This window comes from Urtica dioica, chromosome 2 (assembly GCF_054948205.1).
Source record: "Urtica dioica subsp. dioica isolate 48M chromosome 2, U.dioica_male_clone48M_v1_H2, whole genome shotgun sequence".
Lineage (NCBI taxonomy): Eukaryota > Viridiplantae > Streptophyta > Magnoliopsida > Rosales > Urticaceae > Urtica > Urtica dioica.
The window spans coordinates 39,359,096-39,374,653 of record NC_142757.1 but is presented as its reverse complement, the minus strand read 5'-3'; the positions used below and the strand labels follow the sequence as shown (position 1 = coordinate 39,374,653).

The following is a 15,558-nucleotide window of genomic DNA, read 5'->3' as shown; positions in this document are numbered from 1 at the left end:
TCGTAACTTTTCGGCGAAGTGGGCGAGCTCACCGAGTATGCGAACCTGTTATTAGATACTTTAACACATTTTTTTATGGGTGCTCTAACCTTGTATTATCATCTCTGTTATTATAGGAAAAATCAAGGCTCCCTCGATCGCGGAGTTCACAGTTAAACTCGACCATCTTTGTGAAAGCGTTGTTGATTGGCCGAGCTTCACTCCGAAGCGATTCACCTTAGCCGGACTTTGGCCTCCCCCTCCTAGAGACGGTAGGTTCGGCATTTTTATATGATTCTTGTTCGAGGATTTTATCAATCACTACTCATTTCATTTTTTATTATTTATTATTATTATTATTTATATAGTCAACGACGAAGCGATGAATATGCCTCTCAGTGCTCAGGACGCGAGGCGCAGTAAGAAGACCGCGGCGGCATCCTCTTCGGCTGCCGCGCCCTCGGGTCCCTCTCAGGATCCCGAGGTCGAGATCACCGAAGAGCGCTCCTAGGCCGATATCCCAGTTGTGGATGTCGAGACTGAGGTCGCCCCTGCGGGGACCGGAGAGGCTCAGGGCGATCAAGCCTCCGGGTCTGTTTCTGCTACACCTGTTGGGCAGGCGGGTGACTCGGCTGGGGCCACTGCGGGACCCAAAAAGAGGAAAACTCGAGTAGGCCGGAGCGAGGGCCGAGATGAAGAGGAGAGCGCCCCTCGTGAAGGCGAGCTAAAATGGAAGAAGAAGAAAAAGGACAGGGGTGACGGGGGTAGAGACCTGGAATCCGTGGTCGCCTCGGGCGAGCCACAGAATGCTCCCGATGTCGGAGCGGCGCAAGGGGAGAGCACCCCAGCCGGCGGGAGCAGCGCGGCGAGGACTCGGGGTGGTCTCGCGAGGGCGCGATGAGGTGATCCTGGTGCTTCTTCTTCGAAACCGAAGAAGAAGCACTGCGTCAATTTCTATTTCAACCTGGATCACCTTCTCTGCGATGACTTTTACTCGTCCACATGACTCGTCAGGCAGATGACCATAAATGGTCACGAGCTGCCTAAGGTTCCCGAGCTGACGGAGTCGGACTGGTACCAATGTATGGCATCGACCATCACCGGGGTAAGTATATTTTTTTGTTATAATTTTTATGGAAGGGTCGAACTGAGATACTTAATATGCCTTATACTTTTTTTTGTAGTTGTGTACCCAGTTCAACCGGGGGGTCTATCGGTATGAGAGGCGCCTTCGAAAGGCGAAGGCTTCTCTCGCCGAACTTGACTCGGTGAAGAAAGGGACGGAGTCCCTTCAGGCCGAGCTCAAGGAGGTAGGCGGGAAAGTGACTTCCCTCGAAGAGGACGTCGCCGCCAAGGACGCACTCTTGGGGAAGTATAAGGCCGCTCAGGCCGACCTGTGGCGAAGACCAAGGGTTTGGAAGCCGAGGTCGGGAAGAAGGAGGCCACGATTGATAAATGGGGCGTTCACTCGGCCGAGCTAAAGAAAAAGCTGGACGTGTCCGAGGCCAAGGTGAGGAACCGGGATCGAGATCTCGCTGCCGCTTTGAGCGAACTGGCGAAGATCAAGAGGTCGGCGAATGTCGAGAAGGCTCGGGCGGTCCTGTCGGCGCGGAAGGCGACTTCGTTGCGATACCGACAACAGATACTGAAGTATCGGGCTCAGAATGAGATGATGGATGAGGCAATCATCGTCGTGAGGAAGCTCGAGCAATGCCGGGGTAACAGAGAGTTGATCTCGGAGGCTCTGAAGCGAGATATTTCCGACTGGTCGGGCGAACTCAAAGATACTGAGGATGACATCGCTCAGTACGAGAAAGATTTCACCGCCATCGTCGTTCCCGAGGTCGAGGACATCCCCTTCACTCCTTACTCTGACCATTCTCCCCCCGAGGCCCAGCCCGACTCCGCTCCTGATGCTTCCGCCGAGGTCCCTGAGCCGGAGGTTCCTTCCTTCGACGAGCATGGGTCGATGATGGGTGTGACGGACGAAACTCTGAACCTGATTCCCGAGGTTGAGGAAGAGGCGCAGCGATTCACACCGTCCACGGAACGTCCCAAAGTTTGAGCTCAGAGCTGTTCTCATCGCGATCTCGCCTTCGCTCATCAATCATTTTGTTTTCCATCATTTTTTTGTTTTTCAGCATTTTTTTGTTTTTATATTTTGGGCCCGTTTATTTTGGGCGAAACTTTTATCTGTTTTGAAACAATAATTGGGGGCTTCGGTACCCCTATCTATTTTGGATTTTTGTTTATTTATTGTTTCTTCTTTATTTCATTTTAATGCGGTTTTCATTTCTTAGATATTTGTCAAGTCTTTTAGCTCGCCAAATTCTTTTAAGAGTGCATGAATATGTGTGTTTCGTCCAAGTCATTCAGGTCGCCTCTTTCATTCTGAGGGTTTCCACAGAATGTTACTTGGCCGAAGTCTTAATCACTTTTTGTTTTTCTAAAATCTGTTCAGTCTTTTAGATCACCGAGATCTAAAATGTTTCCCTTAAGATTTTAGGCCGAGGTCATATGGCGATATTTTTAAAGCGGCTAAGTCTTTTAGATCGTCGCAGTATCTAAAATGTTTCCCCTAGGCCGGAGTCGCGTTGCCATATTTTTTAATAGTTGCTAAGTCTTTCAGATAACCAAGATCTAAAATGTTTCCCTTAGGCTGGAGTAAACAAATGAATCTTACCCGGGCGTTGTCTAGTCTTTTTAGATCGTTGAGATCTAAAAACTTCGCTATGTTTTTCCCGGACGAGGTCCTCTCTGGCGAGGTACGTCCTCTGATTCAGATGTCACATGAGATGACAAGGTGAGACTTCGGATCTCGCCTTGGTCGTGAGTTATTTACACCGTGGTCCTAGGACGAGGTGTGGGCTTCGGAGCCTTTTGTTATACTTTTGCAATTGTTACCCAATGGGCGACTTGTGTTATTTTATTTATGGGACTGTGCCTTCGCAGAGAAAGGCTGCCTATGTACCCTTATGCAGGGATCAAGTCGGTCGTAGTTCGATTCTTGCCTTTTTAGCAGTAATACTTTTTTAGATTGATCACGTTCCATGATCTCAAAACGGGAACACCACTGAGTGTTTCGAGTTCATAGACCCCGGGATGTGCTATTTTCGTGACCCTGTAAGGGCCTTCCCAATTTGCACAGAGTTTTCCCACGTTCGCTTCGGCAGTGTTTTGGAATATTTTTCGGAGAACCAAGTCTCCTATGTCAAATCTTCTTGCGTTGACGCCCTTATTGTAGAATCTGGCAGATTGCTTATAGAGGGATAGTCGTGCCAGGGCCGCATCCCGTCTTTCTTCAACAAAATCCAAGGAGTCGCATAGTGATTCGTTATTTTTTTACTCATCTTCAGGTGCGTGTGTCACCCTAAGGGTTTGCACCTGGTGCTCGATCGGGATAACTGACTCGACCCCGTGAACTAAGGAGAACGGGGTTTCTCCTGTCGGTCTTCGAGGGCTAGTTCGATATGCCCAGAGCACACCGGGCAATTCTTCTTCCCATCGTCCTTTCTTGGCATCGAGCATTTTCCTTATCGAGTCTACTATAGTTTTGTTTGTTGCTTCTGCATGTCCATTTCCTTGGGGATACCGTGGTGTTGACATCCTCAACTCTATGTTATTGCGGAAACAAAAAGTTCTGAATTTTTTTTATATGAACTGTGACCCGTTGTCCGTTACGATTTTGTGGGGGGTTCCATGCCGACAGATTATATTCTTCCAGACGAATGCGGTTACGTCGACATCTTTTATTAAGACGAAGACGCCTGCTTCAACCCATTTGGAGAAATAATCTGCTAAGATTAACAAAAACCTTAGTCCGCCGGGGGCGGGTGGCATTGGTCCCACGATGTCCATAGACCATTTCATGAATGGGTATGGAGACGAGATGGAGGACAACTCTTGCACGGGTCTTTTTATGTTAGGTGCGTGGCGTTGGCATCGGTCGCAGCGGCGCGAGTGTGCCTCGCAATCTGCCAGCATGGTCGGCCAAAAGTAGCCTTTCCTTTTTATTTTGATGGCAAGTGCTCTGCCTCCTGTGTGGCTTCCGCACTCTCCCTCGTGTACGCCTTCTAGGATTTGCTTCGATTCGTTCGTGCCAACGCACTTGAGGTATGGTCCTACGAAGGATCTTTTGAACAGGTTGTCGTCTATTACGCAAAACCTTGCGCTCCTTAGTATAAGCCTTCGTTTTGCCATCTTGTCGGACGGGACCGTACCAGTTGTGATGTAATGTGTGATTTCATCCCTCCAATCCCACCTTTCTATAGCTATTACTGTCGTGACAGTGATGGCTATGGAAGGTTGTTTGATTGTCTCGATTGGTATTACCCTTTTGAGGTCCGGATCCGAGGTTGATGCCAATGTGACCAGTGCGTCTGAAGAGGTGTTTTCACCCCTAGGGATTCGCGTTAGAGAAAATTGCTTGAATTGCGCTGCAAGGTCTTTTACGACCTTCGAATAGGCTTCCATCCGTTCATCCCTTGTTTCGTATTCGCCGGAGTATTGATTTGCTACTAGCTGAGAATTGCAATAAGCATGTACTTGCTTTGCTCTCACTGCTGTGACCAATCTTAGTCCGGCTATTAGTGCTTCATATTCGGCTTCGTTGTTGGATGCAACAAAATCGAGTCTGAATGGCTGTTCGATGACCTCGCCGTGGGGTGATGTCAAGTGTATTCATACATCTGCCCCCTGTTTCGATGATGCGCCATCCACTTTCAGTGTCCAAGTGCCATCATCCTCAGTCACGGCTGGGTCTTCTCTTGGGAGTTCGATGAGAAAATATGCTAAAACCTGAGATTTAGCGCAAGTCCTAATTCGATACTCAATGTCGTATTCGCTTAGCTCTACTGCCCATTTGGTCAGTCTCCCTGATTGGTTGGGGCTGTGTAGGAAACTTCTTAGCGGTTGGGTTGTCATCACTATTATGGAATGGGATTGGAAATATGGCCGGAGTTTTCGTGCTGCGGAAACTACGGCTAACGCTAATTTTTCCATGATAGGATATCAGGTTTCGGCATCGACTAACGACTTGCTCACATAAAATATGGGTCGTTGGTTCCCTTGCTCTTCTCTGACGAGCACTCCACTAACCGCTGCCTGGGAGACGGCAACGTATAGGTAGAGTGGTTCTCCTGTCAAAGGTTTTGCTAGGATCGGGGTTGTCGATAGGTATTCTTTTAATTCTTTAAATGTTTTCTCGCATTTTTCGTCTCATTCGAGTTTCTTGTTTCCCTTTAGTAGTTGATAGAATGGGAGGCATTTGTCTGTGGATCGAGAGATGAAGCGATTGAGGACGGCGATGCGGCCCGTCAATCGCTGCACTTCTCGTCTATTTCGGGGCGAGGGCATTTCCCTTAGGGCGTTCTGTTGGTCTGAATTTGCCTCAATTCCACGCTGGGTGACTAAGTACCCAAGGAATTTCCCAGATGACACCCCGAATGAGCATTTAGCAGGGTTCAGCTTCATTTGGTATTTATTCAATACCTTGAAGCACTCCTGCAAGTGCCCTACATGGTCACAATCTCTTAGGGACTTGACGAGCATGTCATCAATGTACACCTCCATTGTCTTTCCTATTTTTTCTTTGAACATTTCGTTGACTAACCTTTGATAGGTGGCGCCGGCGTTCTTAAGTCCAAATGGCATGACCTTGTAGCAATAGGTGCCTCGGTCCGTTATGAATGCCGTTTTTTTCTTGATCGTCCAGATGCATTAGGATTTGGTTGTATCCTGAGAATGCATCCATGAATGAAAGCATCTTATGTCCCACGGTTGCCTCCACCAACTGGTCGATGTGTGGCAATGGGAAGCTGTCTTTGGGGCATGCCTTGTTCAAGTCAGTGAAGTCGATGCACACCCTTCATTTTCCGTTTTTTTCTTTTTTACGACGACGATGTTGGCCAACCAGTCCGGATATTTGACTTCGCGGATTGAGCCAGCATTGAGGAGTCTTTCAACTTCGTCGTTAACTATCGATGCCGTATCGGGACCAAGTTTACGCCTCTGTTGCTTTATCGGCTTGAAACTTGGGTCTACGTTAAGCTGATGTGACGTAACGTCGATACTAATCCCTGGCATATCTTCTATCGTCCAAGCGAAGGTAGATTTATTTCGTTTCAGGAAACAAATCAACTGTCGTCGTACGCCTCTCTTAAGCTCGGCTCTGATTCCCACACACTTAGAAGGGTCGAGGCCGTCGAGCTGTATTTGTACTGTTATTTCAGTACTCGAGGAGTCTAGTTCTTCCGGTTTAGAGCCTTCATTTTCTGTTGGCTCTATGTTTGTTAATTGCTATTGCTTCCCACTAATTTCTTTAATATTTTGCTTATGGTTAGTGAGGTAGCAGCTACGGGAGGTCGCCTGGTTACCTCTTATCTCACATATCCCTTCAGGCGTGGGGAACCGGATACATTGATGGAAGGTAGAGGGGACGGCCATCATCCGATGTATCCATGGTCGCCCCAAGATGATATTGTAAGGGGAGAGGCATTCCAAAACTTGGAATTCGACTATCTTATTTATCCCGTTGGTCTTTACAGGCAGCTTGATAGTCCCTATTGATGGAGTGGTCGACCCGTTGAAGCCTGTTAATTGGGTCTGCTCCTTCTCGATCTCAGATTCTTCGATTCCCATTCTTTTAAGGGTATCTTTGAAAATTAGATCTACGGAGCTCCCTCCATCGATTAGGACTCGGGCGACTTCCCAGTTGGACACGTCGATTGTTATTACAAGCGCGTCGTCATGTTGGTCTGCTGCTTCGAAGGCTTCTTTTTCGGAGAATGAGATTTGAACATCCTGTTCCTCTCCGATCTTGATGGTCTTATTCATCAGCTGACGTTGATGAGCCTTTATCGAATTAACTGAGCTTTTGCAAAACTTCGACCCGCCCATTATGAAGTCAACTCGGTGTTTTGCCGCGGTCGGTGGGGACTCCGGCTCCCCTTCTTCGATGGGCCTAGATCTTTTGGCGAAGGATTGCCTCTGCCGCGGTTGTTAAAAACCTTCTTTTTGGGTGGGGGACCCAGGTCGATGTTTTTTAATTCCCCTTTTGCATATTTTTCGGCCAGCAATTTGCGCATGGTTTCGCAATTTATTGTGGCATGGCCGGTGGCCTGATGGAAGTCGCAGAACGCGTTTGGATCCCTAGTCCATTTTTTTGCCTGGGGACCTCCCTCCTTGCTTTCTTCTCCTATGTTGAAAGCGAAACCCGGAGGGGTGTGCTGCTTCCTAGCCTGTGGTCCGACCTCTTGGGGGTTGGGTCTCCGGGGATTGTTCCCAGCGCTTACGGGGCATACCCATGTGTTAGCATGGGGTTTCTTTTCGGCCGCACGCTATTTTGCCAAGAAGGCGAACTCCTCCTCGGCCTTAGCGTAGTTCGTAGCTTTGTGGATTGCGTCTTCCAGTGACAGGGGCCGGTTCACAATCATCTCTAGTTTGAACCTCGATTCGTGCCACAATCCATTCCTCATAGAGGTTATGGCGGATTCGGGGTCGACGTTGGAGATTTTCGAGAGGACGTCCTTATAGCGGATCATATAATCTTTTAAGGACTCATTTTCCTTCTGCTGAACCCCCCATAGGTCCGCTATCGTGAGCTCGTCTTCGACGAACATCGAGTAGTGTTTTAGGAAAGCTGCCGATAGTTTAGCGAACCACTCTAAAGCGGCTCCAAACAAACTTTCAGCGAACAGCTGGCAGTATCCTGCCTCTTGTTCTCTCTCTGTCAGCATAGCTCGACCAATCGCAATCCTGAAAGACAGGATATAAGCTTTCGGGCTCGAGGTCCCGTTATACCGCGGGAGTCGAACTTTCCCGGCGTCTTCAATAAATACGTCGGTGATGTTTTTTGCGAAAGGGGTTCTTCTCGTTTCGGCGACAAGTCGGTCTATCTCGGGGGCCGAGCTGGTCGCACTGTGAAATTTTGAGCGGACAGCCTTCAGCTCGGCTATTACCAACTCTTTGAACCTTTCAAATTATGTCGTGCTGGGTTCGCCCTCTTGAAAGTGGCGAGGTCCCGTGCGCATTGGCGTGACCGTAGTGACCTCGCCTCGATTAGTTCGCGTCTGGTTCTGCCCGCCGAAAAATTGGGGGGTGAACGTTGGAAAGGTCATCGCAGGGCGAGGTCCGAAGTCCGCTGGGAAGGATCCCGGAGGTGTTCCCGCTGGCAGTGGCGGGGGTAGTCCGTTTGGATCAATCGGGGCTTCTGTGGTGACCTTTTCCGTACCTCCCCCGAGCTATGAGCTCGAGCCTGGGGGCTGGTCCATGCCCTGAGAGACCTGGATCCCGGCGAAGTCCAGACGGACTCCAGGGGGAAGAGCCCGGCTCGTCTGCGCGGCTAACGCCGTGTTACGAGCGGACTCCTAGGCGGTCACCTCGCCGGGGTTTGGATGTTGACCCGGAGTATTTTGAGGGGTCAAGAGGGAATCTAACCGGGCATTGAGGCTCCGTTTGGTTTCTTCTTGACTTTCTATTTTTTTGTTCCGCATAACCAGGATTGCCCTGATCCCCGGAGGGATTTCCTCTCCCGATTCATAGTGAATTGGGGTGGAAGACATGATATTACTTTTCTGGCGAATTTGCTCCTTTCGAGGTTAGTCTTTCTGGCCTTCCCACAGACGGCGCCAAATTGTTGATGTCGATTTCAACAATCTCAAATTATAATATAATTTATATATTTGATTTATGGGAAATTGCTATAACTACCACCAAATCAATAATAATTTCCAATAATCCACCAAACAATAATTTTGGCCAAATATACCACTTGCCTCTATGTGTAAAACCCTAAATACCCTTAAAAAAATTATTCTTTACATTTATCATCTAATTCCTTCTCTCTCTCTCTCCCTAACGTCTGATACTTCTCCAAACTCATCACTCAAGCTCACCCAAAATCAAAACCATTTCTTCTTCTTTGAACCACGATCGAAATCCTTGCCCAAACATTTCAGCGAACGAAACCCTTTTTCTTCTCCATGAATCTCTTCTCATTCTCCACGAATCTCTTCTCCTTGCCCGGATTCTACTTGGTTAGTTTCAGCGAATCTCTTTGCCAAAGTCTCTACTTGGTTAGTTTTAATGTTTTTTCTTATCATTTATTTCGTTTTGTGTATGTTTATTCTGGGTATGTTTAAATTTGGGGCAAAAATACGGTTTTCGTGATTCTGGGTAATTTTTGAAGTTGTTCTGCGAAGTTCGTAAGTTTCATCAGATGTCAACAGTTGACGTCAACAATTGACGTCAACAGTTGACATCAATTGTTGACATCTTATGTCAACAGTTAATGTCATCTGTTGACATATATTGTTGATGTATAATGTCAACAGTTGACGTCAACTGTTGACATTAATTGTCGACATCAACTGTTGACATCTTATGTCAACAATTACTAACTTTGGATTTCTTCTTGATTTGTACGCAGTGATGGCGGAAATTTATTGAGGACGTCACTGTAATGGAGAGTTGGCTGAAGTTTGGATTGTTGAAGAAGAAAGATTAGGAAACAATGTAAACAATAGATAGCAATGTGTTTCACGTACTACTCTTATCTTAATCTTTTGATATGCTTTTGATAGCAATGTTGTTCACGTACTACTCGTATCTTAATCTTTTGGTATGCTTTTGATAGCATGTTTAATGAATATCAACAATATATCAATTATCAATCTGTAGTTTTTTTTAATGGTTTTGACGTCAATTGTTGACGTCAATGTCAATAGTTGACGTCAATTGTTGACATCAATGTCAACAGTTGACGTCAATTGTTGACATCTGTGATTTATGAGCTCTCTGTTTATTGACATTGATGTCAACTATTGACATTGATATCAACAGTTGACGTCAATTGTTGACATTGATGTCAATTGTTGACATTAATATCAACAGTTGACGTCAATTGTTGACATTGATGATGTTGACATTGATGTCAACAGTTGACGTCAATTGTTGACATCAACGTCAACAGTTGAGGTCAACAAGTAGTCTGTACAAAAGAGATTCTATTTAACAAAAGTAGTTTAAACAAAAAACATAATGAATTAAACAAATAGACTCTTAAACAAAAGTAGTATGAACAAAGCATCAATGTCAACAACATCAATGTCAACAATTGACGTCAACTGTTGATATCAATGTCAATTGTTGACATCAATGTCAATAAACAGAGAGCTCATAAATCACAGATGTCAACAATTGACGTCAACTGTTGACATTGACGTCAACAATTGACGTCAAAACCATTAAAAAGAAACTACATATTGATAATTGATATATTGTTGATATTCATTAAACATGCTATCAAAAGCATACCAAAAGATTAAGATACGGGTAGTACGTGAACAACATTGCTATCAAAAGCATACCAAAAGATTAAGATAAGAGTAGTACGTGAAACACATTGCTATCTATTGTTTACATTGTTTCCTAATCTTTCTTCTTCAACAATCCAAACTTCAGCCAACTCTCCATTACAGTGACGTCCTCAATAAATTTCCGCCATCACTGCGTACAAATCAAGAAGAAATCCAAAGTTAGTAATTGTTGACATAAGATGTCAACAGTTGACGTCGACAATTAATGTCAACAGTTGACGTCAACATTTGACAATATACATCAACAATATATGTCAATATATGACATCAACTGTTGACTTAAGATGTCAACAATTGATGTCAACTGTTGACGTCAATTGTTGACGTCAACTGTTGACATCTGATGAAACTTACGAACTTCGCAGAACAACTTCAAAAATTACTCAGAATCACGAAAATCGTATTTTGCCCCAAATTTAAACATACCCAGAATAAACATACACAAAACGAAATAAATGATAAGAAAAAACATTAAAACTAACAAAGTAGAGACTTTGGCAAAGAGATTCGCTGAAACTAACCAAGTAGAATCCGGGCAAGGAGAAGAGATTCGTGGAGAATGAGAAGAGATTCGTGGAGAATGAGAAGAGATTCGTGGAGAAGAAAAAGGGTTTCGTTCGCTGAAATGTTTGGGCAAGGATTTCGATCGTGGTTCAAAGAAGAAGAAAGGGTTTTGATTTTGGGTGAGCTTGAGTGATGAGTTTGGAGAAGTATCAGACGTTAGGGAGAGAGAGAGAGAAGGAATTAGATGATAAATGTAAAGAATAATTTTTTAAGGGTATTTAGGGTTTTACACATAGAGGTAAGTGGTATATTTGGCCAAAATTATTATTTGGTGGATTATTGGAAATTATTATTGATTTGGTGGTAGTTATAGCAATTTCCCTTGATTTATTGTAAGTATGGGTTTCAGAAGACGTCGTATAAGAAGCGAAGGAAATTCAAAAGAAATGGACCGAAACGAATATAAATGCTCAAAACTTTTATTAATAACTCAATGAATTACAGACTAAAAGGTGGCGGAGTGCCGAACTCAACAAGGACGAACTCAGAGAATATAGAAATGAGAGATCGAAAGTAAGATTATCAGCTTACGTGTGCGAAATTTGACGTATCGGCTTCTATTTATAGTCGAGGTTGGTTTGTTGAAGTGGACACGTGTTCGTCAGTTCGGCTCTGCCACGTCGCTAGTCGAAGTTATCTCAGATCCGGTCTTCGCGGCGGAGTCTTCTATCTGACCATGACCGATTCCTCTCGCTGGGTCAACTCGGGCGGCTCGTCTTTCCTGTGGCGAACTGGGCTCCTTACTAGGCTTGGACCGAGCTTCAGGAGTCGAACTAGGTCCAGATATGTCCTTGAGAGCCGGACTGAGTATGTTGTTGGGCTTTGGTCGAACCTAAGCCCAACTTAAATGGTTTTGTTATTTTTATTTTTAGAAAATTGATTTTTGACCCCAACAAATAACATAACATCAATAAATTATATAAAATTAGTTAAACACAATACATACTAATAAAGTACCACAATAATTTACTAATAAAAATTAAATCGTATGTAATGAATGTTATCCCAAAATATAATTTTTTCATTGTGATTTTTTTATTTTAAGAATAAATTGTGATATATTAACATAATATTTAATATTATTATAATTTAATTTAATATAGTTTATATAGAATAACGATATCATATTTATAAACATAACAAAAAAAAAGTTTAATATAATTTAATATGCATTTGGTAGGAAGTTATATTGAAAATTATAAAATAAAATAAAAATAAAAAATTAATTAGGTAACTACTTATATTAACACTTTCACATTGTTATAAAGTCACTTTTTCGTAAATATTAGGTAAATGACCACAAACATAATGTGTCATTCTTAGTTCACCTTTTTATTGAAATAAAAAAGTGGGGTATTTACGTCAATTTACACGTGTAAATGCATAGACGTGGTCATCTACTTGGTATTTACGCAAGGTTGACTATATAAAAACGTGAAATTGTAAATATGACTATATACCTAATAAATCTTATTTTTTTTTAGTGCGGGAAATAGTCTTGTAAGTTGTAGACAAAAGTATTATTTGATTTTGATAGTCAAACTATTTAGTATAAAAATTGTACTATTTTAGGTTAGAGATGATATTAGGTCCAAAATTGAGATACTCGCTGATACTATGTCGTATCTCATATTCGAATTTGAAGAAATATTCAAACTCACTCCAATTAAAGATCGGGTGGTACAAAAATTAGATCTAATAAGTCTGTATTATTGAAACATAATTAAAAGCAAAAACAAAACATGAAAAGAAAAGAAAAAAAAAAAAAAGGTACATTGCCCTAGGTCGAGAGTCATCCATGGTCGAGGCCGTTGGAGTCTTCTTCTCCCAATGGAGGCGATGACACTGAAGATTGAAAGTCTACGTCTTGATTTTTTTTGGGAGATAGAGAGTGTGACGGCTACTCTTTCTTAGTCTTTATATGTATATCATTAAACACAAATATAATACTCCTTATCTTATTATATATTAATTTGTAATGATGAAAGAAATGTGTATTCTTTCATAGGACGGGCTAAGTAATCAGCCCAAATAGCTCTCCACTCTTTTAAAATTATAGGCTATAACATATTTATAATAAAAAAAAATTAACTAATTAGCCCAAACAGCTCTCGACTCTTTTAAAATTATAGGTTAATTATTAACATATTTATAAAAATAAAAACAAATTAACTAATTTGTTAAGATTACATTTCAATATTCCAATAATACCCTTAACAATTAGTGTTATTAATTATCAGAGTAAAAAATATTAACCTTCGTATAATTTTGTTAATTAATTTTATTGACGGTAACAAGAAAATAGTTAATCTCATAGCTAACCTTATTAATCGTAAAAAGAACAATAGTTAGTCTTATTCACAGTTACAAGAACAATAGTTAATCTCATATGTAGTTAATTTTACTAACGGTAACAAGAACAGTAGTCAATCTTATCAACTGTAACAAAAATAATAATTCATCTTATTAACGATAACAAATAACAATAGTCAATCTTATTATCGATAACAAGAATAATATTCAATCTTATTAACGGTAACAAGAACAATAGTTCATCTCATTATTAATCTTATTTACAATGACAAGAATAATAGTCAATCTTATTAACAGTAATAAGAAAAATAATTAATCTTATTAACGGTAACTAGAGCAATGGTCAATCTTATTAACTGTAATAAGAACAATAGTCAATCTTATTAACAAGGGGAAATTGTGACAATAATACTCAATGTTTGGTTAAAATACTACTTATATACTCAACGTTTTTTTTCTTTGACAAAGATACCACATGTTATGTTATAGTAGTTCTGTTACTACTCGGACCGTTAAGTGAAGAATGAACGCCCAAGATTGAAGAAGTAATATTTATGTTTGGTTTTGTATTTTGTTTCTGATTATATGTAAATTAAATTAATAAATAAGGGGAATAAATAATCGTTATCAATATTTCTTCTACTTCTTCGCCATCTCTTCCTTGTCTTCTTCTTCTTCTTCGGAACCATAGATCCCTTCGAAGCTCGGTTTAATCTTCTCCTTCTTCTTCGTCTTCTTTTCCACACTGCTCGGTTCCTTAGTGTTCTTCTTCTTGATCATCATCTCTTTCTTTTCTTCTTCTTCTTCTTTGAAATCATAGATCTCGTACTCGTTGTCGGAGCTATGAAACCTAGGACGAGCAGATGAAAAAGACGGAGACTTTCTCATCCCGACGCGGCGACTAGAAGAGCCCATGGAAGAAAGAGAAAGCTTTTCTCTCTTTATGCTTTTCCTCATAACGGAAAAAAACTACGTTCTCTCTCCTTTCTCTTTCGCTGTCTTTGTCGTCATTGTCCAAGCACAGCGGGTTCAGGCGCGGTCCACGTGGCATTTCGACGTGCGTTTTTCTGCCGCAGACCACGAAGAATCGAAGACGAAGAAGAATCGATATTGATTTTTAAAAAATCGAAGAAGAAGAAGAAGAATCATTATTGATATTTAAAAAATCGAAGAAGAAGAAGAAGAGAAGTTTTGGGGATTTAGGGATTTCGAGAACGAAGGCTATTCAATATTGATATTTACTTAACATACTTAGTTTAAATATTTACTTTAATTATTTTTATTTAAAAAAAACTATTTTATCGATATTTTAATTCATCAGATAGGTAGATTCCAACCACGTGGATTTCCGTCTATATCACTAAACGGTCCGAGTAGTGATAGAACCACTATAACGTAACATGTGGTATTTTCGCCAAAGAAAAAAAAAACATTGAGTATATAAGTAGTATTTTAACCAAACATTGAGTATTATTGTCACAATTTCCCCTATTAACTACAACAAGAAAATAGTTAATCTCATAAATAATCTTATAAATGGTAACAAAAAACAATAATCGATCTTATTAACAGTAACAAAAACAATAGTCAATCTTATTAACGGTAACAAAAACAATAGATAACCAGATAATTAATCTTATTAACGATAACAAGAACAATACTCGATCTTATATTAACGATAATAAGAACAACAATAATCACATAATTAATATTATTAACGGTAATAAGATAATTAATTAATCTTATTAACGGTAACAAGAATAATAATTAATCACGTAGTTAATAATATTTTTAGACATATATATTTTTTAGTTAAAAATATTCTTAGATATATATATATATATATATATATATATATATATTTATATACACACTAACTATTATTTTAATTATCCCCTGAAAAAGCTAATCACTTATAAAAACCCTTATTTATATAATTATGCGAGTCCAACAATACATTAATAAGGATATACTCGAATTGAAACCAAACCCTATCTTATATTTTCATCCTCACTCGGAAATTGAGGAGTAATTCTATTTAGCTTAGGCGATTAACAGTGATATTCATTTATTTACTCTATGGGAAATATTGCAAAATCATATCGAATCACCTAAAATCGAATAATAATTTGAATCCTACTAAGCGAAGTCGAAATCCTTGACCGCCAAGGAACCTTCCTTAGTCTACATGAAGTTCGCGTCTATATATAAGAGCACATCGAGAGAGCTAATAATTAGGGTTCCACAAGCTAGCATAGAATATAAATACTACGTACTTACTCACTCACTCGCAAAAACCATCTCTGATCCTTCCAACGACGATCCC

General features: G+C 41.3%; 1 protein-coding gene across 1 annotated transcript; it reads right to left on the bottom strand.

The window, feature by feature from the left end:
- Window positions 1–2,994: 2,994 nt before the first annotated feature.
- LOC149404699 (uncharacterized) lies at window positions 2,995–4,902 on the bottom strand. The gene is made up of 4 exons (XM_089607635.1): window positions 4,666–4,902; window positions 3,794–4,620; window positions 3,364–3,619; window positions 2,995–3,213 (listed from the first exon to the last, which is right to left on the bottom strand). Exons 1-4 carry the CDS (start codon window positions 4,900–4,902, stop codon window positions 2,995–2,997), a joined length of 1,539 nt encoding a protein of 512 aa, XP_089463761.1.
- Window positions 4,903–15,558: the final 10,656 nt, after the last annotated feature.

Excerpts from the sequence above, each read along its gene's own strand:
- LOC149404699 (XM_089607635.1), bottom strand. The coding sequence starts at position 4,902 with ATGACAACCCAACCGCTAAGAAGTTTCCTACACAGCCCCAACCAATCA. Across the intron at positions 3,620-3,793 it reads CCCGCCCCCGGCGGACTAAG|AACTTTTTGTTTCCGCAATA; the intron begins GTTTTTGTTAAT and ends AAAAAAATTCAG. Across the intron at positions 3,214-3,363 it reads TTATCCCGATCGAGCACCAG|GGCGTCAACGCAAGAAGATT; the intron begins GTGCAAACCCTT and ends TTCTACAATAAG.